The sequence below is a fragment of the Streptopelia decaocto genome, assembly GCF_964273445.1.
Source record: "Streptopelia decaocto genome assembly, chromosome: 5".
Lineage (NCBI taxonomy): Eukaryota > Metazoa > Chordata > Aves > Columbiformes > Columbidae > Streptopelia > Streptopelia decaocto.
Window position 1 is genome coordinate 16538762 of NC_138659.1, and position 26096 is coordinate 16564857.

Consider the following 26096-nt stretch of genomic DNA (forward strand, 5'->3'; position numbering starts at 1 on the left):
TAAGATAGAATATTGTATGCAAACAAGATTGCAGGCAGAACTTGATGGAAGAGAAGTGTGAAAGTTAATTTACTCTTCAAGCTATTGCTGTATTTTCTCCCTCTATAGTTTCTGTATAATGTCTTGAGTAGTTTTTTAAAATAATTAAGTAAATATTTCCAACAGCAGGAATACAACCTCCTGCCTCCCCTTCAAACCAGTCACCCCAGGCCACCTCTAGTTACTTGACATCTGTCTTATGACCACAGTTTTTGCTTCATTAAAAACATCCTGTAGTAGTGGTTGGGGAGCTGAGGAGTTGGTGCTGGCCGATTTGGCAGGTTTATGGTGAGCTGTCAGCAGCCCATGTTTGGGTGCCAGGCACACATGGCAGCGTGGTTTTTTAAGTACCAAAGCTTCTAAAAATAAATGTCTTGCAGTGGTGAGGTTTCATTACTCAATCAGCCCATGAGTTGCATGAGACCTGGGTGCCTCAACGAGTAGGGGGTCTATTAAGTTTGTTTGTTGTTTGTTTGTTTGTTTTAATTTTAGAGTCTAAATGCAGTTTGACAAGAGCTTCACAAATGAGTTCTTTATATTCATATTTTTCCCATTCTATTCCCCTTCTCCTCCATTTTCTCCCAACACCACACATGCAGATTTAAGAGGAGTCAAATTCATTAATCCACTAAATACACTTTTGACTCTGTTGTTACTGAGAGGAGGAAACTGATTTTTCTCTTCTGGGGGTGGTACAGAGAGGAAAGATAAGCTGAGTGTCCAAACTAGTGTTTGCTTGTGCTGTGTGGGACTTGTAATAGTGGCCATGGCTCCAAAAGATGATCACAAGTTGTTTTTGGAAGGGATCGTAGTGGGATGTCTTGATAACAGGGCAAACTCCTTCTGAAGTGTCAAGTTGTAAGGATTTCTATTTGTTAAAACTTTCACCATATTTTCTATAGCTATGAATCAATATATGTTTTTTGGTAGAGAGAAAATTAATGAGGATGAGGCTTAACATAGACCATTTGAAACTGGACCTGGAGAAAATATGTGGTCGTCTGTTGTTCATTTCTTCAAATGCAACACTTTTATAATGTCCTTATGAGCTGCTTAGATGGGCTGTTAAAGCACCCAGAGTTTAAACTTTCTTCACTCCTGAAAGGAACTGTTGCACAGGTCAATAGCACTGTATCTAATGCATTTCTATTGTTTTGACCACATTTTTTTCCTTTTTTAGTTACATTTTGTTGTTAGTAATGCCACACTAACTAATTCTTCTGTTACTACAGACTGTCTCCCAAGCTGGACACTGTGGTGTGCTCTCTAACCCTAATTTCTGGCTCTTGTTTGTCTGTGTGCATTTCTGAATTCTGCTGTGTAGCTACTTGTACGACACACAGAATGCAGAGAAAGGGCTGGTCCTTTCTACCTCTGATGTTGTAGAGCCCAGCTGATTTATATCAAATTGCTGTTCTTTCTTGTGTCTAGCAAATATTGATGTTTAATTTCGCATCTCACACACACAGTCATTTTAAATTACAATTACTGCCTCTTGGGTTTCTCCTGCCAACTCAAAGTTTACTCTTTCTAATTATTTTTCCCCATATATGTTAGCTTTCACATGAGTCTTGCTGTTTGTGTCCAACCTGCCCGTCTCTTGTTTCCAATATAAGTCATCTTCAGGCTTTGTTAATGCGCTGTTAATGATTCTGTCATCAAATATAAAATAATACTTAATCTAATACACTTCTTGCAGGATTCCACTGGCTACTTCTGCATAGCTGATATATTACTGTTTGTATTAAGACTAAATGTTTAGTTTTAAATCTGCATGAGCACATCTATCAAGCAGAGAGATTAATTTTGAATTAAAGCTTTATGAGAGAACTGAAGTCCCAATATACTGTATCTACTGTATTCCCACATCACTTATTCTGCAGTACTGTCAAAAATGCGAGCATGTCTTTCTGAAAATATTTCTTACGTATTTTTAATACATACATTTATATGTTTTTAAGACCATGGTCCTTATTTCTCAGGGGCTACCATTCTTGAGGATGAAGTCTGCTTCACTCAGAGCTTTGAGTGCTTCACATGCATGCCAGTGGAATGCAGATGTGTCATACGGGCCTGTCCTGGAACCCGAAGCTGGGCCAGCCCCTGCTGCTGTTTGGGGTCTGTCTTAAGCCTTCACTGGCTGCACAGAGTGGGTGTTAGTTACGGGTTTTGTCAAAGACACTTTTGCATGACTTCCAGGAGACAGAAAGGGTCCCGTACTGGATCCAGCCCTGTATTCTCTCCTCCTTCTCATGGTTCCAAATGCATGAGCCAGGTTCAGTCTTTTCAGTACTAAATCATGGCGGTGAGAGGGAGAGAAAATGCCTGTTTGTGTAGAATTTTTTGTTTGTTATTTCTTGGAATATTCCCGCCTCTGTCTGCAGGAACTATGACAACTTTATGTCTTGGTGCGGGGGAGCTGTTTGTTACCTGTAGAAATGTCTGTCTTTAAAAAAAAAAAACCTACGCCTTTTTGTTTTGAAAGGCTGTGCATAGCGGAGCTGGCATAAGAAGAAAATATGTGCTTCCCACCTTCTTTATTGTATTACAAAAGCTAGACACATAAATAAAACGCTGCCTGGAAGATAAGCCTAGCTGAAGGGATGGGTTCCTGACATTAGCTTGGTTGTGCTGGGTGGCTTCATTTTGTTTGTAGATTTGATTGCCACATGGTGGTTAATATATTTTTTAATAAATGTAATTTGTAAAAGCTCTTGGCTATTAAATACACTGAAGATATTGAGTATTTTAGCATGCTCCTTATAGCATTTTTCCCATGTTACACAGTGCACTACTCTTATTCTCCAAAAACTGTTTTAAGTGTAGCCATGAACGTCTCTCCATTTGCACATCCTTCAGTTTTTAGGCAAGCCAGCTTGGAACTTGCTGACTTGTTTGTGGATTGCTGCTGGTATATTTATAGTGTAGGTCAGCAGCCACAATATTAGTTTTCAACTAAAACAGAATCCACTTCAGTAAATAGATTACAGAACTATGAAACTGTGGCACAAATGTAAATTGGGTGCTCTAGTTCCTAGGAAAATCTGAAAATACGTGTGCTGCTGTATCCTTAACAGCTCCTGGGGTATAAGAGCTAGTGCATGTTGCAGTCTGGTTTAATTATGCTGCTGTTTTTTTCCTTCCTTGCTGGAGCAGCTTATCTGAGGGACGTGGAAACCACAGGTCTTTTCCAGGACAATAAAACAGTGATAAATTGTGGGGAACCTGAAGGAGATATAATTTTTTGTCACCCCCTTTGGCACAATGGTGGCCTATTTAAAACTAAATGCAGTGTTAGTGTTTTATAAAATTGAGATCTCTGCTTTTTGTTTGCTTTGTTTGGGGATAACTGTAAGGATTACAGTTAACTAATCTTAAGGGTATATAAATCATAACTGTGCCTGTATGTATTTCTGACTAGAAGTGTTTCTTGGCAACAACTATTGAATTAAGCTGCAGGCATAAGTCTGCCCTTTTAGAGTACTGCTGCTGTAAAATTACAGTTTTACTATTCATGTATGAGACTTTACAGCTCATTCTGCTACAGTCTGGGAAACTTCTGCTGTGGTTTTGGAAAAGACAGTAACTGCCTTAATTTCTTAGGGCAGGAAAAAAAGTCTGATGTTTCCTTTCACAGTCCTTCATCTTAGAGAGCCTTTGCAGCTGTCTTGGAGTATTTTGCCTTCTAGAGCTTAATCTTGCATAATTGACAGGATGCTTGCTAATAATCACAAAGCATACTAATAATTTGCTTCTTACAAGGAAAATGCCTAGAGATGTTTTCGATCAGTTATGTATCCGTGTGTATGTGGTTTCATATATTTACTTTGGCATTCATTTAAAAACTGGTTGAATGGAGACTGGATAGCTCAAAGCCAGAAGTGGTGGATCCTGACGGCAGAATAAAGCAAGTTTTTGAAATGCGGGAGTATTGCAGTCGAACCCATCTGGTGTGGTAGGGCAGGGTGGGCTGCAAGACCAGCCTAAGGCACTTGGTTACATGCCAGTTAATCTTGTGACTGTGATCAATTGGCTGTGGTTGGGGTGAAGAGAATCAAATTTAGCACTAAATGAATAACCTTTTCAGTGGACATTTCCTGCAAAAGCTGTTGAGGTTGGGACAGGACAGCCTGATATCCTGAAAGAGGAGCAGAGTGTAAGATAGCTGATGCATGGCAAAGTGGAAAGACTTTGCCTTTACTGCCTCACCCATCATGTGTCAGGTCCTTACTGATGGATTTTACGGTGCGGTGATTTTACGGTCCAAGAGCAGCTCCCTTCAGAGTTTGGCTATTGGGACCAGATCTGTGTGACTTCAGGTTAGTGCGCCAGTGTGACCTGTGTGTACCTGGAATGCTCTGATCCGAGCGGCGAATAAATACAAGTCTTCACAGGCATAACTAGTTATCTGATTGTTCAGTTGGCTGAAATGTGAGGATTCAGATGAAGGTGACTTCATCTAAATAACGTGTATTATTTAGCAAAGGTTTTGGAGCAGCTCATCCTGACTCTCTCAGAATCAATACTCGTACTGCTCTTGATCATCAGTTTTGTCTCTTTATAACTAGGAGAAATGGAAGAAGAGATGGAAAATCCAGAAATGGTTGATTTACCAGAGAAACAGAAGCATCAGCTAAGACATCGTGAGTTGTTTCTCTCACGACAGCTGGAATCTCTGCCAGCCACACACATTAGGTAATGACTATTTTCTTCCACTGCTTTTTATTCTAAAACCTAATGGCATCAATATTATTCAAGTATTCTTCAATGTAAGATTAAATTCTGTGTACAACTTCAGTAATACCATCTTGTGAATCACATGAGCGTTTAAGATGTCTTCTCATGAAATGTGTTTCTCTTTTTTTAGAGGCAAATGCAGCGTTACTCTGTTAAATGAGACGGAATCGCTTAAATCATATCTGGAACGGGAGGTATGAACCATTTTGTGAATTGTCAAGCTTGCCCAGTTTATTCTGGCACAATTTAGGATTGGTGTCTTTTCACAAGTCCTAGAAATAAGGTGGTTCTTTCCTTTCTACATTTATGGGCAGTGACAGCTTTAGGCTCTATACAATTTTCATTCTGATACAAGACACTGTGGATCTAGAGGCCAGACCTGTTGTTTATATCCTTGTGACAGAGCTGCCTCTCCTTGCATAAAGAGCCTCACTTGCTCATCAGCCTGGCAGTCTGAAAGTTCAAAACTGGAGGCTCATACCCCAGATGACACAGGGTGGGAGATGGAGTAAATGTGAAGAGGGACCAAGCCAGCAAGCTATATTTCTATATATTTGCTTTATCCTGAAATCCTACAGATTTATGTTAATATGGTTTAAGCTTGATCTCACCTCAGATTTCTGAGGAGCTTAGTTCCCTGTTTTTTGAGTTCACTGCTGTCTACCTGTAGTCTTCATATGCCGCCACAGGCACTTAGCCTTCAATAAACTACTTGTCAGTTAACTTCCAAGTCCTGCAGAAATTTTTACAAACTGTTTAAATGTACCTCAAACCCAACACCTGAAATGGAATTTTGTTGCACTGCCAATCAGTATTCAGAATATAAATCTTGGAGTTTACTTTTTCAGATATTTTGGGATTTTAAAAATTACGATTGTAAGTATTTTAAATATATTTATATACCTTTAACTGTGGCTAGACCTCTGGCTGCCAGATGGATTAGACAGTCTTGGAATTTGACAATCTGGGAAGTAATTAGGAGATTAGCAAACAATTTCAGGATATTATTATTTGAATACATCTGCAAGTGTTACGTATGCATTTGAAAACATTAGAATGTTATACAAGAAAGGAAATATTGTAATTAAAAAATAAGGTAATGGTCATTACTGGCACTTAAGAAACAAGGAGAAGACAGGTCATTTTTTGCAAGGAGCATGCTGTAGTCTGTCTCACAGGCTTTCCTTTTAAATGCTTTTTTAGTTTTCTTTAGTATTTATTTAAGCGTAAGATTAATTTTAATCTGATACTCTAGTTCGAGAGAATTTTAAACAAAGCACAGGGGTTAAATAGTCAGGTTTCTCTTTGGAATGTGAAACCAAAAACATGTCGAATCTGCTCAGGGCTGCCAAATGGCAGCGCATCAAACAAGGGCTGTTGTATTCAGAAATGCGTGTTACCAGCTTGCAGCCTGGGATATGCCAATTTGAAAGCAGAAGTTAATCAATCTGTAATTATTTTAGATTTTCTAGTACCCAGATTTTAAGTATAATAGTATTCATTCTCAATTGCTCCCAACACGTTTTTGTAATCATTAAAATTACAGGTACATTGAGACAGAGAAGGGAACTGACTTTTTCTGATCATGTAACAGCTTGGTTGCAGATGTAAGAATAGAAAGAGATTTCTCTTTTTTATCCTTTTGAACACTCAAAATGCAAGATGAGTGATGCGGGTTATTTTTGAAACTGAGCAGGCACACAGAGATTTCACAGAATGAGAGAGTTCCCTGAATGTGTCCTGTCACTTAGCACTGTATTTTGCTGTGGTGGAAACAAACTTGGACAGATGGTAATGAAACCAAAAGCTCAGGAACACAAATGTGCTTGGGTGGAGCGTAGAGAGATTAAGAAAATGAGATAGTTACTGCCTGGTGAATTCATAGCACTGGATGGTATTCTTTTGAATTGTTTCTTCTTCTTTTTTTTTTTTTTTTCTTAATCTGTTATTTGCTTTCAATTTTTTTTTCTTTACCATGGCTTCTTTCAACAGTCTTAAGCAGTTCTAGGGATTCTGTAATTTGATTTCTTGTATATTATGAGTACTAAAAGTAGTTTTTCAGCCTAAGGCTGTGTGCCTCGAAGGAGGTTAAACGTGCAGATAGGAGTTTTTAGGGAGATAGTAAGCACAGCAAAATTACGTCAGTGTTATCTCTGTTCTCCTCCTTCCTCCCTCCCTCCATCATCTTCCTCAGGAAGATTGCTGTATTATGTTCAGAGCAGGAGCTGAAGTGGGACCAGCAGTGACTATTTTACTGTGCCTGCAAAACTGGGGTTGTAGCAGGAGTGAGGAGTAGGAGGAAAAGTTTAAAAAGCTATTGGAAACCCCGAATTTCTTGTAGATACTCAATTCCCAGGGAGATCAAGAGAAGGGCATAGCCAGTTACGGCAAAAGTGTTAGATTTCCCTCTTCTGCAGTAAACTGTTCTGTATGTACCATATATTTTACTGGTCTGCTAGGATATATCCAGAGGCTTGTGTGAATTTTGCGTGCTGGGTAGATGTCTGGCATTTTGGTACTTTTGGTACCCTCCCTGAAAAGAAAATGCTATATGGTTAAAATATACTGCCCCTCTTCACCCGAGCTGACATCAGTAAGTTTGCAAGCCGTAGTGAACTAACAATTCTTTCTGTCCTGTGCTTCCACTTTGAGTTCATTTTCTTTTTCCAGTCCTTCTGCAGTTTCTTGGGGTCTTTGGTTCTTGGCTGCAGCTACAGGCAGCTTAGCGGCTTGGGTAGGGAAGCTCTGGGCGTATGTGTCTGTATAACGCTTTGGAGAAGTAGAGAGTCATGGTTTAATTTTAACTCCTGGCAGGTCATTATAGTTTTTCCAAACATGTTGGGTGTTTTGTGGGATCTGAAATTAAGAGAAAACCTTTATTTTTTCTTCTCTGATGCAACCTTAACACTAAGAGTTTTGACAGATAAAATGAGGGGGATTTTGCAGAGCCATGTCATTTCATTGTGAATATCACTTCTGAAAAATAATAGTGATAATCAAGAATTAAAGTGAGCTTCAGAGTATACAAGGATCTGCTGTGTTCCTTAGACTGTAGTTTGCATTGGCACTAAATTGACATTTATTTATGTTTTCAGAAATCTCACTCAGTTTGCATTAGCTGATTTTCATGTTTCTGTGTATAAAGATGGCAGAGGTATTGCATTGCCTCTGGGGATTACAGTCTAGCTTTATTCACACTTGAGCCCCTAAGCTTCCATATTTTTCTCTGTTGGAGAGAAGAGACCAGAGGCTTTTAATTATTTCATTGAACCTGCTTAATATGAGACAGGGTATAAAAAGATGGCCTGAGAGTGTTAGAGAAGGATGGGGTCTATTTTGTGGAGAAAATGCATCATGATAATCTACAAAAGAGAAGCACTACGTCATCTAACAGTTAAATACAATGGAAAAAATGCTTCCATGATGAACGATTTTCACTGGTCAAGAAAGACTGTGTTAAGAAATCACCTGTAGGACTGGCCTTCCTTGGGGCCCACAGTGTTATTATGCTACAGTGTTTGGTTTGCATATTTGCTGGGCAAGGTGCCTGAAAAGCATTAGTGTTGCGCTGCATATACTTTGTCCTACAGTTCGGTATTCTGGAGCTGGAACAAATAAAACACTCACTATATTTGTAACGTGGAATCTTTTGAGACAAAAGCTTTTCCTATGTTTTATTTATGCAACAATGCATTCTCAAAATACTGTAATCTCTTGAACTTTGTCTGTGTCAGGGAGCAAGAGATGCAAATTTCTTTACACAGCCATAATACGAATGAGTTTTCATATACTCTGAAGCTCCCTTGCAGTGGTAGGTTGGTGTAGATCAACCCTGGTGCCTGTGGGGGTAGGAATCAATTCTGTCAAAAATGTCATTCGTTTAGGATGCAGCCAAATAACATTACCCCAAACCCAAGCACAGACAACTTTTCCAACTGACTTGGCTGGGTGTTGGGACAGTGTTTAGCCACGTGTTAGCTATGACTTTAACCTGTTGTGGTGGCATAACACGAGATCATTCCTGCCCTTTGAGTTCATGCTTTTGCAGTGGGAAAACAGGAGGTTTTCTGCTGGAGGAGATCAGTGTGAGTTCCTTTCTTGCCTCTTATGCTCTGTAGGTGATATATTCTGTGCAGCAGTTTTTCTCAGGTAGTAAAGCAGGTTTGGTTGGCTTGCTTGGCTCTTTCCTGGCTTTTTTTCTTCTCTTCCATAGACATTGACCTCCTCCCAGAAAAATGCTGGGTTTTGTTAAAATTGGAGCAGAAGTTACCATGTTTAACTCTCTTAAATGCTGTAATTGGATGCTGGATGCATTAGGCATGTAAAGAAAACACAGGAGACCTTACCTCCATGGCATCAGTCTTAGATTAATATGTGTAATGTGCAGTGCGGGGGAACAGAACTAGTATATACCTTTGAAGCCTCAGCCCACAGAATTTTTGCCATGTTACTGGGGAAACTCACAGTGATTCTTCCTTTTTTGAGCTTTGTATGACAGATTGGGAGACTCTTTTTCCCTTGCCACCTCTTCATGAAGATGTACAGGGCTTGAAACTGATGCTATTTTTTTCCTAATTTTTGTTGCATGCTGTTGCACTTACAAATATAGGGAAAGTGAAAATGAGATGAGCATGAAATTAGATGTATTTAAACAGAGTGCCTGCTGTTGACACAGAAATATGGGGAAAATAAGCCAGAAGCCCAAGATGTGAAAAGGTGCATTGCACATTCTGTGTTTCTGTTCAGAAGCACTTCTCTTTCCTGGTGACGGTGTTGCTGTGGATGGAGGTTACAGAAAGTCTGTTATTTCATGTCCTGCCAGAGCTCTCTTCCTGCCCCAAACCCCACACTGTACTTTCGAGCACACCTGGTCTCTGATGTGTCACTCAGTAGCTATAGCTAAGTACTTATCAATGCAGAAAAGTTTAGTTATACAGTGCAGTTTTAAGTAGTTAAAATTTTGGCTGTTTTCTTTCTCCACCCTGGCAGGACATTTGCATTCTAGTATGACTTCTTGCTTTAATTTTACACACCCAGGTAACAGAAGCCAGGAGACTATTTTAGCCTTTTTCACATCTACTTGAACAAAAGCAACAAACTAATGTATTACCACCTGCAGCTAATTTACCGCTGCTGCGGCCAAATCTGCTGCCCCTCTCCCAATGAGTAGAAAGAAATGTGGCAATTTAAGCTTAGATGGTAGTGGACAAGAAGCTGGTCATCAGCGCATCCCTGTGACCAGGAAAACCAAACCCAGCCTGGTCTATATTAGCAGGGGTGTAGTGAGCAGGAGGAAAGGATTCATCTCCCCAGCTCATCACTTGTGGGACCACTTCTGGAGTGCTGTGTCCAGCTTTGGGCCTCCCAGCATGAGAAAGACATGGTTGTACTGGATGAAATCCAGCAGAGGCCCCAGAGGTTGTCAGGGCCTTCATGTATGTCTCTGTGGGGTGTTTCATCGATAGAGCTCTAACACTGAAGTTACACTTTAGTTTCTATCAATGTTTTTGTGTGGATATGTCACTAACATCTAGTACTGCTGTTTCGGTACATGGAAAAGTGCGATTTTGTGTTCTGAAATAGCTGATATTACTAAAAATTATGTCCTGGCCATTTTGAGCCTTGTTTGTGCAAGAGGAGCTTTGTTCGCTTCAAATTCAAAGACCGTGTATTAAGGGAACAGCTGCTTTTCAGGAGAGCTGTTACACTTATTATACAGATGAAAGTGGCCCCATTTAACATAGGGTTTTAAAATGGGTGGTTCATTTATTGTTTGTTCACTCAGCTTTAAAATATATATAGGTCATAAAACCAAATGTAAAATGTAAAAGCTTGCTAGTATGCGTGCAAAGCTGAATGTAAAAGTTAATAATACTCTTTTATTTTTTGTCTCACTTTATTTTTAGGATTTCTTCTTTTATTCGCTAGTATATGATCCTCAACAAAAGACCCTACTCGCTGATAAAGGAGAGATTCGAGTTGGAAACAGATACCAGGCAGATATAACAGACTTACTAAAAGAGGGTAATTTCCATAACTTATTTAATTTGTCAAGAGGCCATGGCAAATGTGGCCACTGTTATGTGTGCAGCATGCATAGGTGAGGGAGGTGGAGGTTTCCACTGCCAGGCCATGCGTACAGCTCTGTCCTGGTTTGCTGGTGACTGAAGCTGTTGCGCATTGAATGCAGTTAGTTATGTCTCAAACCAGTCTTTAAGTGGGCATTTGTCCAAATCATAAAACATGTTGAAACAAATTGAATTAATTGGCTCTCTCAGGGCTTGTGCTCTTTTTATTGAGAGATTTCAGAATTTCCACGGGAAACACAAATTCCCATCCTGTCTGTGAAGCCTTTTGTGTTTTCAATCAAGCTTCACTCCCCTATAAAAACCTCCCAAATTACTGCCAGTTAAATGCTGTCTCCCCTCGTCAATTTACCCATTATTGCTGGGTGCCTTTTCCTCGGAGCTCTCTCCCCTTTCCAAGCGTTGGCTTGGAATTCTCAAGAGCTCTCAAGAGAGCTCTCCTCGGAGCTCTCTCCCCATTCCAAGCGTTGGTGGACTTCTCACCTGCGCAACAGGCAGGAGGATTCTGTGCCCAAATGTGCTACCAGACCTCAGCCTGCCTGTGCTTTGTCATGGAGCGGTAAGTCCATGAGGACCCCAGCCCAAGGGAAAAGGAGCAGTAACAGTGACTGATGCCATTTACCAAGTACTAATTAACTTTAGATTTGTCTTTGCACTAGCCTACAGATCCAAAAGTGGGTGGAAAAACGGAGAGGGATGGGGATTATTGGCATCTAATTGCTCCTTACTCAGGTAACACACAGTGAGAGGTCAGTCTGTAGGCTTCTCCTAAGAGAGCAGGAGTTCTGACCCATGTTGGGAGAACCTTCTCCAGACCATATGGGCAGAGATATGAAAGCAATAAGATGCTTCTGGATTTGCTTAGGAGCTTTGCTGATGCTGTTAGCCTCATGTTAAAATGGGCAAACAAATTGGTCAGGGCTCTTGTTTAATTTGTCTATGAAACTGGTATTTATTCAGGAGCTGGGCAAGTCTCCCAAGAGAGGATGAACTAATTTGAAAGGCATTCGCTTCCCTCAGTGGGCCAACACAGGGCTTCAAAGAAGGATAATCTCCAGATGTTTCAAAGGCAGCAGAAAAAAAGAAGAAAAAGTTTCAGTAGCTCCTGTATTTTTCCAGGGTATTTTGGTTTGTGTAGTCAGGAAAACTGCAGGAGTCTGCAGTGATTTCACCCTTAGAAAGCAGCTGACACAAGTCGAACCAGCTACTCTTGGCCTGCTCAGAGCAGCTGGGACTGTGCCTGTTTTCCTGGAACTGCTGCAAGATAAAGGAGAAAAAGAGAAACTGGGGAGAGGGACTAAAGAGAGACTTGTTGAGGTGGGAGAAGAATCTCCTCTGTTTCCTATGGCATGTCCTTTGAAACCAGTTCTTCACAATCTGATTGCTCAATTCAGACGAGCTGTGCTGCTGTGTCTGTTGAGCTGAAATTGTTACAGACAAATGACTGAATGAAATTTTTGCGGTGGCCTGTTAGAGTAACTGAGATGGGTTAGCAGTTAAGTTATTGTGAGATAAAAGAATCTAGAATGTTTATTTCTTTTAGAATGGTTATACCAGACATTTCTAATTTGTTTTTCAATCAGGTGAGGATGATGGAAGAGATCAGTCAAAACTTGAAACAAAAGTTTGGGAGGCCTTTAACCCGCTAGTAGACAAGCAGATAGACCAGTTCTTGGTGGTAGCACGGTAAGAGCACTTTACCTCTTCCTTGGACAAGTAAATTTTTATAACTCTTCTTTTCTGAGTACTTTTTGTGTTCTTTTTGCTTTACTAGTATTTGGTTGCTTTATTCTTCTGCTCCATTTTGAAATGATGAACATTTTACATGCCTTCCTGGGAACTGCATGGCATTAGGAACAGCTACTGAGATTTGCAACTTTCAGTTAATCACTTTTATAAAAGAAAAGCCAATGGCATGTAAAAACTATCCTGTAATTGGTGAGGCTTTTCAAATTCTTTGGCTAGCATGTGGAAGGCTTAGTGAACTAAATTCTTGACAGTTTATTACTCTGTCCATTTTTTTCCCATTTTCAAATCCGCTGACATTTTAGCATTCATTAATAGCTTGGTAAGAAGTCTGGCAAAGTGTTTTTGATGGAGTATAGATGCTTTCTTGTGCCTAGATTCCAAGAAGTAGGCATCATAAAGTAAAACCCTGCAAATCTATACAGATGGTGAAATGCGTGCTTTTATTTAAGCCCAAAGCAATCTTCGTTGATCAACTTTTGCTTTTGAAAATGTTCAATAACATTTGAATTGGGATGCATTTATAGGAACAGAAGCCTATACTAAATTTTAGGCTCTCATAGCAATGGGTGACTGAACAATTTGGAAGAAAAAGAAAAAAGGTAACACTCTCCAAATTCTCTGTATTTTCGGTAAGTTTGTAGGACTGTGTGGGAGAAAGTGGTATGAGTAGATGGATAGGTGGACCTTCTGATGTTTTTAGTCAGTGGAGCAAGTTACCATTGGATATGGTTAGGACAGAGCGTGTAAAGTTACAAGCTGCTAGTAGTATCTAGTTTGCTAGTCTTGAGAGTTCTGCTTATTGGCCACAGTCTGACAGACGTGGATCTTGACTCACAGGGCTGCCTGAATTAGCCCTGGTTCTGTCAGCCTTCTGGTTCTTGTTTTTTCTCCCTCTTGAGTTATCATGCTTTGAATTTCCTCCTGAGCTTCCCTGAGTGTGCACTGCTGTGCCCATTGTGGGGTGAGTTCTTGGGATGCTCCCCAGAAAGGCAATACTAGAGCTTGTGTGAAAGACTCTGTTAACAGGGAGACAAGAGTGAAATTAGTTTGGTTTAAATCAAAAATCTTAACTGCCGGCCAGATTGAAGAAAAATCTCACAGCTGAGAATCCATTAATACATTTTTGCCTGTGGTAAAACACGTGCTTTTTGTAGTATAGCCCTTTTTAAGGTTCATAAATTTCATAGTGTTCTGGCTACACTAAAGAATCACCATAAAATTTAAGGTCCTGGAAGTTTTGCTGTGCTGCTTACACAATATATTGCTGTTTCCTTTGACCTGTGCCAAGAGTAAAGTCGAACTGGCTGAACTAAGTGATATATGTGCAACAGATTCATTCTACTCGATCAGACTGACATAGAGAAGTAGATGACAGTGAGGAAAGGATAATCTCCACCGGCGATGCGGAATAAACAGAGGAAGGAGTGATGGGGAGAGCTGGGATATCTCCAGCAAAGGGGATTCCTGCTTCTTAAGGGCCCTTTCTTGACAAGGCTGTGGTTTCACAGTTGGCTCTAACCAAATGAAGTACAGGACACCATGGAAAAACTAAGAGCTTTGTTTTCTGAGTTAGTTTTCATCAGGATGGATTCAAATTGCCACTCAGGCACAGAGCGCTGTGGTGTCAGGAAGACCCCCCACGGGAAGCGAGAAGATGGCAGTGCCCGGGCAGATGAGGGTTTGCGTGTGGGTTGGTTTAGAGTGGCCGTAGAGCTGGTTTGTGGTGGGGCTCTCCACCTTGCGTAGGCTTTTGGTGGGAAAGCTGTGTTTATTAATAGTAATTCTTTCTGGCTCTTCACCGCTGTTCACTGGATTTGCTGATACAGCTGCCTGAAAGTGTGTGCTGTAAGAGCAATCATTGAAAAGATCAGTATAAAAACTGCTTCTGTGGGGAATCAGCAAAGTGATCCAGTTTATAATTAGACGACACACACACAAGTATCAGTTCAGGTAAAGCTGGGGATGGGGGAGTTGAGGAGCAGGGATGGAGATAAGACTGGGAGGCTGGGGAGAGGGCGAAGTGTGAATCGCCACAGAAACTCAGGTGAGGGAGGCTGGTTTGGATTTTGGCCAAAATCAGATATTTGACAACTACTGCTCAAGCATTTACCTTTCCTACTCCCGCACTGCTTGGCACTAGTGTGTTTGTTTCTCTGTGCACTCAACTAGTTTGTGGAAGTGATGGGAGTGGAGGAAAAGAAAAAACCACCTTTTTTGTTGTTGTTGTAGTTACTCAGGGAAGCTCAGCCCCAGTTCACTGTGCAGGAGCACAGAAGTTTCACCCATGTGCTGTAGCAAGCAGCGAGGGGAGTAGGAATTGCTGCAACTGAGGTTCCTGTTAAAGGTTTCTCTGACTAATTACTTTAGGGATGAAGTGAGGATCATAGGGATTGTGGCCTCAGATGCAGGAATTGCTGGCATTAGGAAGTATTTGAGAATTGCTGTAGTCTTATGCAGGCTATGTAATCTATATGTATTATACAATATTAAGTTGTAAAATAAAGATGGTTTTTAATTTTACTGAAAGTTTTAGAAAAATGTTTGCATCACTGCATGGTTTTTTTTCTGCCTGGGCTTGGCATCTGTCTCTGAACCTTTGGACAATGCCGTGCTGCTCTTGCCCTTGTGGAAGAGACTTGTGCCATTCATAAAGCTCACTTGCCCTCAGTTTCTGTTAAAGATGAAGTCTGAGAGATAAGGGATAAAAGAGGAGTTGAGAACTCCCTGGTTGTGATCCTTGAGCCTTTCACTGTTTACCCTCCTCCACCGAAGCCTCTTTGGTCATGTGAACTGAGTAAAGCGTTCATAATAACAGACCACATCTAAAGAGAACAGTCTCTGGTGCAGAACTAGTGCCAAACCATGTAATCTTGTTACTGAGAAATGGAGTCTGCAGATCTCAAAAAGTGTTGGTTGGGTGTTTATATTTACACTTGCTTTGCATGCAAAGTTAACACTCTGTGTAATTTCATTCAGGTCTGTTGGTACGTTTGCCCGAGCACTCGATTGCAGTAGTTCAGTCAGACAGCCGAGTTTGCACATGAGCGCTGCAGCAGCCTCTCGGGACATCACGCTGGTAAGATTTTTTTAAGAGGACCTTAACTTTTGGAGAGATGCAAAATAATCACCTTAGCAATAATAGTTGGCAAAGAGAGAGGGGCAGATGGATTGTAATTGTGGCCTGCTGTGAAGCAGATCATGTCTTTATAAAGGAACCCTTGATTTACATATGAAGTAACTTTTTTTGGTCTTGTTCCTCCTATAATCCATCAGGGATAATTCTAGGAGATAATTTTTTAAAACTTCTTTATTAAAATGTTTTGATGACGTGCTTCACTAGCCCATCTCTTGCATGGGCTTAGTAGCTGTCCTGAGAAGAATACAAATGATTATCTGCCTGTCTGCAATGTTCTAATGCCAAAATGACACTCCTCATCACTTCCCCAACACCAGACTATCTCTGGTGTCCTTGGGCAAGATTGTCTGGGGCAAAAACTTGTGGTCAGATAAGAAATTTCTGTTGATCCAGTTCTTCTCTTTGACAAGTTCTATTTTAGAGTACCTGAGGAGTGGTGACATCGTTAATATTTTATAATAATAAACAATTCTGAGTAGACAGAGGAAAAGGAAAACTTGGGCTTCTATGCCAGAGGAAGTTTAATGAAAATTTGAATAAAATTTATGAAGTCTCCAGAGAACTGTTATCAAGGCCTCACCTCATAACTAGAATAATGTGTAATCATATATAGAACAAGTTCTGGGATAGAACACTGTAGATTAATTATGCACATGCACAAAACTAGTATGATGAAAGGCAAATAACATCCCAATTAAAACTACAGAAATTGGGAAATAAAGCCAAACTTTCATTTATTAAGACCAATTCCTCCCTTGCAAAGTGTTGTCAGCCCTTTTAAATCACACATTGCAGACAATCGTAGCTCAGCTTTCTGAGGACTAATTGCACCTGGGAGTAATTATTTTTCCCTACTCAGCTATGATGTATGACTTGGCTTGAATCTTTCTTAGGAGACTGTGTCTGTTGCTCTTCTTAAATATTTTTCTTTTATGTATTTTTTGTGGATTATTTGACAAAGAAAGTGCCTGGCTAAGTTTGTAACAAAAATATGCCCTCGAACCTACAGTACCTACTGCACGGGTTCGTGTTCCACAAATTCTGGTGGTGGTAGTGAACCTTAGACTTGTACACTGACAACTACAGTGAGTCTGAGGTTGAAGCTAGTTTTACTGACTTTGTGTTAGGTATAGGATACTGCACCCTCAAATCTCAGTGCAGCGTTTTTGTTATTGCTGTTTCACTGTTTAGAGTTTTTCTCCCCCTAGATGCTTGTCCTTACATTTGTCTTTCTCTTTTACAACCGTGTAGTTCCATGCAATGGACACTTTGCACAAAAATGTCTATGACATTTCCAAGGCGATCTCTGCGCTTGTGCCACAAGGTGGGCCAGTCCTGTGCAGAGATGAGATGGAGGAGTGGTCTGCTTCAGAGGCAAACCTCTTTGAGGAAGCACTAGAAAAATATGGAAAAGATTTCACTGACATTCAGCAAGATTTTGTAAGTACCTAAAATGAGGGTCCACATGGTGACCAGCTCTTATCACTGACAGAGCTGGTTTACAGCTTGTCTAAACTGTGCTGTTTTTCTTCATGTCAAAGAAGAGGGCTTTGAACTGGAGCATGTGTCTTGCTGTAAATTGGGGAAAGGCAGACCTCATACTGATGACAGCCTGTTGTACAGGCAGAATTTCAAATCACAGATGATAGCTTTTCCTTTAGAGACGTTAATTTAAAATCATCTGCTCCGCTGTTGCTGAGGGAGGATTTAGGAAATTGTTGTGACAGCCTAGCTGCTGTAGATTAATTTGTTTGAAGGAGAATAAGTACTGGGCCTTCTGAAACATGAAAATTTAGTCACTTATAATGTGAGTTCAAAAAGGACCTTTTGAAAGTTTTTAAAAGGAATCTTGGGCATCCAAGGGAGGTGTCCTGTATTTTGGCCAAAGCTCCACCCTAGGTGCTCAGCCTGCAGATTGACTGGAGCACTGTAGAGAGAGACAGAATTCACTGTGTTTCTGTTTGAGTCTTCAGGAGCAAAACAAGTAGATTCAGTGTTGCTTGTCCCATGCTCTAATCTGTTAGACAGAGGGACTTGGAAAAAGCACAACACTCTCTGTGGTCCTGCTTGAAATCCCTTTGCCTGTTATGCAGAGACTGGACTTGGCAGGGTGCAATTCTATTAGGAATTACTACTTTTTTTATTTAATTGACCAGTTCCATAGAAGCCAAGCAAATCAGAGCTGTGATACAGTAATTGTGGCTCTTGCTCTAGTCTTTGCTGCCTGAGCAGAGAGGGTTGGAGCCAGTGGGCTCCCTTCCACGTTGTGCCTCTCTTCAGTGGTTTACTGCAGAGCCAATGCGGCATGAAGATTTACCTGTAACCTGCTCCGCTTCTACACTGAAAGCACTATTTTTAGAAAGGGCATTTAATTTAACGTGGGTCCCGTGTGCATCTAATGCCCTTAGGAGATTCAAACACTGTCTTTTAGTAGTAGCAAGCTATAAACTGTCAAAGGAATCCTGTGAATCTCAGTGAGGCTATGATGACTGCTGCTTTTCCTTTCTGTCCCCAGCTCCCATGGAAGTCCTTAACAAGCATAATAGAATATTACTACATGTGGAAAACTACAGACAGATACGTTCAGCAGGTGAGAGAGTCAGAATCACCTCTTTCATTCTAACAAAGGATTTTTCTTGCCTTTAAAACTAAACATTGTTGTTTTATTCTCCCTCTTGGGGTTCAGTCTTTCCAATAGGTGGGTTCTCTAATGATCTGAAGCACCAAAAAAATCTTTCGTCACTAAACTCATCAGCCATTCCATAGATACAAACACGTAGCATTGGCATGTGCGCTTTCTTTTAATGTTTGCTGCTATTTTATTTGTTTGGGGCTTTCAAATGTCTATTTTGGAACTCAGCAGTTTAAGGAAGGGAATATGGTTAATTTCTGCCTGTAGACAGAGTTCGAGGTCAGCATGAAGTTCAATTTCAGCTTTTTTGGGGGGTGGGCAGTTGGTGTACAACAGACACCTGTGCTAATTCTCCACCTCTGCCTGCCCGTGGCTCTGACTGAAGATGCATGGAGCCTCCCCTGTGTAAGCACCACGAGTAAAGTGTTTGCTTGGGAAGCACTGATGGCTCAAATTCTCAGGCTCGTTACGCTTGAGAATCAACTTTGACTAGTGTTTACAATCATTTTTATCTCTACTTGTTTAAATATGAAGGCTGCTTGGTCCCGAAAATAGAGCAAGCACAACGCAAGCAGCATGCAAAATGTTGCGGAGTATCGGTTGCTGAAAACTACTTGTAATATTTAATGGGAAAATTAATTAAAAGAAGGGAGAAATATATAATGGATTTTTCATTATAATCATCAGTATTACATTTAGGTATCTATTTGAAGCTTTAGAAAAAGGGGAGTTATAAAAATGTCCTGTTGTAACTTGCTTCATTGGAAATTCAGCCTGGGATAAGACTGGATGCCTGAGGCACTGACCAATATTTGGCATGTGTACCTTGGTCTGTAATGTGATTTTTACCATTTTCCTTCTGATTGGAGTGCTGTTTAAATTACAGAGGGATCCTCAGGACAAATGAGAACTCTTTTTTTGCATAAATTCTGTATTACTTTCTTTAAAAATATTAACTGCATCCTCATTCTAATATTTCTTCAAGTTCATTCTTTGATTGAAACTTTTCCTTCTGGTAAGGAAATGGGTGGGAGAAAAGTGAGATGGTGGGGAAAAAAAGTGCTGGAGAAATGAGGTGATGGTCTTTCCTTCCCTGTTGGGCTGTGGGTGCCATCGATACAGTGAGTACTGCTGTCCTGTCTGATTACCACTTTTTAGGAGACGATAGCTGAGCGTACTCAGCCTGTACTATGCTCAGTATTTGCACTGAGAGGAATCCGTTTATCTTCATCCCTGCATGTTTTATCTCACGTCACTTGTTTTAGTGATAAAAATCCATCTAGCAATATGATATGTATCAGAAAAGGTGAGAGAAGTTATTTTATCAGAATCTTGGGCTGTTCCATGAAGATGTCATCGCTGTGCAGTCAGAACAGTAAACAATAGTAGGAATTCTTGGGAAAGGTTAAACCAAAAAGTATCTGTATTCTGCTCAGGAAGTCCACAATACATTTGCAGCCATGACATTCTGTTTCTGCCCATCTTGAGGTATGTAACAATGGTGGTGGTGGGAATAAAGGATGGGGAGCAGTTTCTTTGGTGTTCGCTCTTGGACACTGTAGGAGACAGATGGGAATGGTGTTCCCAGTGTTTGCTTCCAGGCTTGTGTTCTGGGAGGTCAAAACAATTGAAAAAATGTGGAAGGAAACTGTTAAATTATTTTGCTTTTTCCATTTTCTCGAGCTTTCTTACTACATAGACAAAATTGCAGAAGGGATAGTTGCATGACAGATTTTGTTCTTGCAGCAATTAAAAACCACAGCAAATCCACAGTTTCTCATACTGTTTTGCCCTATTTCTATGCAGTGGGTTTTCTATCATGGTTATACTGTAGCTCACATGTGCTGTCCAGCAGTGTACCAGGGAGTGGGATTTAGGGAAAACTTCCAATTAGAGGCTCTGCACTTAAGAGACGCTATTGAGTATAACCCAACCAGGTAGAAATCGCACTGCAGCGATATCGCATCAGTTAAATCTAAACTGAACTGAAGACCTCATCTCAAATTCCCAGCTTGTGCAAGCAAATAATACTATTAAACATTTATAAAAAGCCTGGGAGAGCCATCTATATATAGCCACAAAGAAAGCAAAGGAAGTTGTAGCTGAAATAACGGTGTATTACATTTATATTTTACTTGAAGTGTACAAAGTCTTTGGAGCATGTCCCTCACCAGTTTTTCCATCTGTTTCTTCATAGTGTTTTGTCTGTGTAGACTGTTTTCTCAGTCTCATACCACAAAGTGGTTCTGGGGCTCACTGCATTGTTGTACATGAGGTATCGAAGATGTGCTAAGTAAGGATATGAAAAATGTGTATCCTGGGTTGAATCGCTTTCACTTGCCCTCCTTCTAAGATGATGATTAAATTATATTTCATGGCTGTATGTTACTTTCTTAAAAAAAATTCATAACTTGCTTATTCTTGCAGAACCTTTGGCTGAATGAACATAAAATTGTCTATTTAAATTGTCTATTTCTGTGAGTTACACAACATAGTAATAAAGTTTGTTGTCATCAGCCAATTGCCTGGTTTGAAGAAAAGCACTTATTTGGGAACCATTTGCATAATTCTGTATTTCCTTTGAGATTTTCTTGGAGCTAGAAAGCACTGTTTTAATCCTGAAGCAGAATCCATCTGTTCCTTGCCATTGAGGAAGCTAAATTTTGAGTCTTCAACAGAAGACCCTTCCTCAGAATGGAACAATAAGGTATACTTGTGCTCGGTATACCTAAGCTCAAAAGGCTTAATTAATACAGCACTTCCATGTCTTGTGAGTAGGATCCTGTGGTTGAGATACGCACAAATTTACTAATTTTCAAGCACTTTAATTGTATTTGGCTTCAGCTATACCATGCTTTTGAAGGTTACCAGCATAGTTAGGAGTTCAATCATTTCAAGAGAAAGACTGATCCTATAAGAACAGAACTGCCAGAAGGAGTAATTCTACTGCAATGGCAACAAGGCATTTGCGGTCTGATGTAGACTCCTGAATGTCTGTCCAAAGTGATCCCAAGAGTTTTCCTTTCAAAGACGCTCTTTCAAAGTTGTCTGGAAGAAAAAGAGAGAGACTCATTCCAAATTAAGTATTCTGTGTCTCCTTTGAATGCATCCTTTTCTTGAGACAGATTTCCTGTGTCAATTCACATGAGCATATATTTCTGATTCAGAAAGGTTTGAAATGGCATTTATTGAGTAACTGGTATTTGGTGGCTTTCCCCAGTCTTCAAGAGTTGATGTGATGTTGGGTATGCCTACATTTTCATTCAAAGTAAAGGTTGAGTTCTTACGTAGTTGTGAATTCTTATGTGGTTTTTATGTGGAAGTGCCATTAGAAAAATGTAGAAGGAATAATAAGAGAAAATAAGTTTTAACGTATGCATAGTGTTGAGAAGATACTGGGGAAAGTGGAAATGCTGTTGTATTTGACTACATGAGGTAGGGAGCTTGAATCTTGGTGTGGATAGAAAACATCTTTCTTAAGGGAAGCAAACCTTTGTACCTAGCTAAGAGCTGAGAGTGACATCTTAATGTACCAGCCTTCATAAAGTACCGTGTGCTAGCAAAGTAGAAATAACATCAAATAAATGTTTTTTCTGCATACGTGGGATTTTTTTATCCACAAACACCTCCTGGTAAGCCTATAGTGACATGGAACCATGGCAAATCTGGCAAGTGACAGAGACCGTAGGTACCACACATCAGTGCTGAGATTGTTGCTGGAGCACAAGCAGCTGGAAACACGTGTCCCAAATGCACCATGGACCTTTTCTGTTCCAGCTCCCCTGCCTCCCAGCATGTGATTTAGAGACTATCTTTTCCATCATCAACTAATAAAGGTTTAATAAGTAAGGATGTTTGAGGCATCCCTGTCCTGTCTATCAACCACGTTCTTTGTGTTGTGGACCTTGAAATATGCCCTGCATTCCTGGATTTCTTCTGTTATTTCCTCCTTATAAATGCTCATCCTTTAGAAAATGACCACCAACATTTGTTCTGATACGTCATGTATTATAAAACTCTTTCAAGCTCAGTGGGTAGAAGGAAAGATGTTAAGTCTAGGGAGAGGATATAAAGGACAGATGTTTGCACCAACTTGAATGTACAGTGCTTAGTAATTTAATCCCTCGGTCCCTCTGGAATAGACAAGTCGGTAATATCTCCCTTTTATAGATGGGGAAAATATGATGAAGTAAATAAGAGGATATACTTAAGATGTGCATATATAAATAACTCAGAACCAAAAGATTGCATTTAGGCCAAACTACTAGAAAAAGTTACAAATGTCCGGGGTTGTTTTTGGTGGATAAGGATATTTATAACTACATCAGACAACATTAAGAATTTCTAGCGAAAATACGCTTCAGGCACAAATCAATTAATAATTGGCAAAGGACCTCTGTGAAGGGATTATTCTGAAATTGTTCATGATAACATTTCAGGCACCTTTCTTTTGTACCTTCTGGTATCAGTCACTGTCAAAAAATAGGAAACCCATCATATGTGGTCTATTGGTTGTCCACAGCTGCAAATACTTAGTGCAAAACCCAACCTCTTCTTATTCAGTACATTTTGGTACCTTCTGAAAACCTTTGATTTGGTATTAAACGCGTATGCTGTGTGTCATGCTCTGTGCTGATCCCCAGAAAGGTGTTGCTGGGTGCAGGTGACATAGGGTACCTTTCCTTGGAGCTCACACTGTGGTCATCCATCACAGAGAAAATCTGTGGTGAGAGGTTAACATTCATCACCAGTTTACTGAAATGTTGCTTAATACCCTAAATTAACTGTCTCACAAGGCAAATGGCTTTACACTGTGCATAGTAGGATATTTCAGCTGCTGGTAATGCTTTGTGCTTGCATGAAGCTTTTTCCATTCATAGATTTCCAAAACTGTCCTAACATGATGACTCTAGATAGTCCCCTTGGCAGTTTTTGTCAAGAAAGCTGCAGACTTTTCCCCCAACAATCTAGAAATCTAGTGGAAAATAAAAACAAACACAAGCAAAACAAACCAACCAACAAAAAACCCCCAAACAAACACAATCCCAAACAAACAAAACCCCAAACAAAAAACCAACAACAATTCTCTACCAGTGGAAGTTGTCCGAGTTTCTTGCTTAGGTCTCAAGGAAATAGGATTCTTGTACATGGTTCCTCAAGCAGTAATTTAAGCTGTTTATCAATATCTGATGTTAGACTTTCTCATCACTTGTGAGGAGAGGATGAGCTCTGGGGCTGTTGCTCTGCTCACACAACTGCCCGTGGCTGTCTGTGCCTGGGGAGGGAACACCTGTTGTTCTGTCCAGGCTGTGGGTGGAACAGCTTCCAGTTCATGACCAGAAATGCTCTTGAGAGTGTGAATTCTGTTGAAGGATGATTTTTTGGGGTTGCCAAGATAGAGGATGGGTTTTGATGCTGTTGGAGAACCATTGCCACAGCACTTTTTGAGGCCCATCATTGGATGTTTTGGTTTTCTATGTAAAAAGGCTTCGGCAGGGTGGTTTGAAAATGTGCATCTTCGAATTTGTTCTTTGTATTCAGAGGGAGAACCTCTTTAATTCCATCATGGACTGCCAGTACAATGTGTATTATTGATTCTTTCAAGTCTGTGTATTAAGGACCATCTCCATGAAGTCTTCATTTGGGTTTTCTTGAGGACATTTTTCAGGTAGCTGTCATTGTCCTGGAGCAGATTTAACAGAAGAAATCCAGGAAACTTGCCTACACCAGCAGAAAGAAGTCAGCTTTTGGATACAGCTCTCTGAAAATGTACTTGTGGTCTCTGGATAACTTTTACAAGTTCTATTTGTTTTCTTGGTCCCTCTTCTCTGGTGTGACAACTTAATTCTTTGATTTCTAAGATATGTTGACTCTTATTTGCAGGAGAAAGGAAGAGGGAAATTCTTTAGGAATCTATAGAGCTGTAGCAAGGAGCTGTCAGGCTGCCAAATGGAAAACTGTTGCTTAAGACCATCCCTCTGATCAAAGCAAGCTTTATGCTTACGAGAAACTTTTACTTCATTGTTTCTGTGTGTCTGTTGTGTCCCTGTAAAAAAGATTTTAACGTTTGTCCAGTTGCTCAGTGACACACTCTTCAATTTTATTACATCTTCTGGTGCTGCTTCCTGTTTCTATGAAGATACTGAATTCAGCTTTAGAATTATTTTCCTAGACTGTGCCTCGAGGCTGCTGCCTAGAGAACGTTAAGATAATCTGTTTGTCTAGAATATCACCTTGCTGCTGGTTTGTCTGGAAAACATTGTGGCTTTATGCAGACCACTGTTATTTTCATGGATGTTGAAGAGCATGGGCCCAGGTTTGAGCCATGAGGTTGGACTAGAGGCCTCCAGAGGTTCGCCCTAAATTAATTTAGTTTGCGATAAAGAGAAAACTTGAACTTCAGAATGTCCCTTTTGCTTTTTAAATGGTGTGAAGGTTTGAGTTAGAAAAGGACTTCTTGGCCAGTTAGCAAAGTTGATGCTAATTTTTTACCTCTGCCATGTTCTTGTGGTCTGTCAGCGAGCTCACAGCTGTGGCTGAACAGAAGCAAGCAGCAGTGTCTTCTGGGGAAATTTACTCCATACATCCCGTTGAAAGGATCCTGTAATCCGTTTACTGCAGAAATGCGGGCAGAAGTTAATGGATGGTTTTACTGGACTAGGGCCGTGTAAAGAGACAAATTGCGTGTACTTCTACACCTGTCTCCTTCTTGCATGTGTTTTCCCTTAAATGTCTCTCTGATGTTCCTTATCATCTCCTGGCAATGGTGTTTTTAATCAGGGGCTGGTTGTTTGGTCTAGTTAGCTTCTTCCTTTTCTACCTCCTTGATTTTCTTTGCTACCTGTTCCATGAGACTTACACATGTGCCTGGGGTTGGTTTCTTTTTTGTCTCAAAGGGGGATGCTCGTGCACCTAGAGCTGCTCACCTTTGGAAAATGTGAATGTACAGGTTGACCATGCCTGATGTTTACTCAGAAGTGATAACATACCATAATAATAAAAAAAAAACCCACACTTTTGTCTAATTCTGCATCAATCTTGAGTTGAGCTCTTGACCTTTTTTTAAAAGAAAATCTCCTGTGTTACTTAGTCTTCAAAAGTGAGGACAACAAAAAAGTCTTCCTTCAAACTATTTGGATTGGTTCAGCTGTTGAGGAGATGTGATGGGGAAGGTGCATTGCTACAGCTGTTATTGTCCAGTTGGTGAATATTATTTATCATGGAGAACAAACACACACTGGTATGTCAGATCTTCCTCTGCAGGGAAAAACAAACAAACCAACAACAAAAAAAACCCCACGAGTTCTGGAGTAACAAGGCATGTATTTGTATTGTGATGAATGGGAATGAAAAGTTTGTCCTTGTAAATACTAGATTATCACCTCTCTGACTTTTGAAAAGATGTGTACATAGCATTTGATGCCCACAGTTATTTCCAGTAGATATTTTCCTGTTGGAAAAGGATTTTGTGGTAGCTGCTCAGTGAAAGGAAAACTTCATTGTTTGTTAATAAGTGCTGAAGTTTTTACAGGTACTTGACTCCTAGGTAAAATAGTCCTTAATTTTTTTGTATTCTAACTTTTTTTTTTTTTTTTTTAAGAAACGATTGAAAGCAGCAGAAGCGGAAAGCAAGCTCAAACAAGTGTATATACCCAACTAGTAAGTATCCTTTTGCATTGTTTTGTTTTCTGATTCATTGTAGAGATTCTGGTGTAGC

General features: G+C 40.2%; 1 protein-coding gene across 3 annotated transcripts in view; it reads left to right on the top strand.

The window, feature by feature from the left end:
- MTA1 (metastasis associated 1) overlaps positions 1–26096 on the top strand; it is an 82638-nt gene that overhangs the window by 24077 nt on the left and 32465 nt on the right. For all 3 annotated transcript variants that reach the window (XM_082054092.1, XM_082054093.1, XM_082054094.1), the window contains exons 4-11: positions 4608–4734; positions 4907–4970; positions 10683–10800; positions 12446–12548; positions 15588–15687; positions 16999–17187; positions 18263–18337; positions 25980–26038. In XM_082054092.1, coding sequence (XP_081910218.1) covers positions 4608–4734; positions 4907–4970; positions 10683–10800; positions 12446–12548; positions 15588–15687; positions 16999–17187; positions 18263–18337; positions 25980–26038 — 835 coding nt within the window. The remainder of the gene's footprint in view (positions 1–4607; positions 4735–4906; positions 4971–10682; positions 10801–12445; positions 12549–15587; positions 15688–16998; positions 17188–18262; positions 18338–25979; positions 26039–26096) is intronic.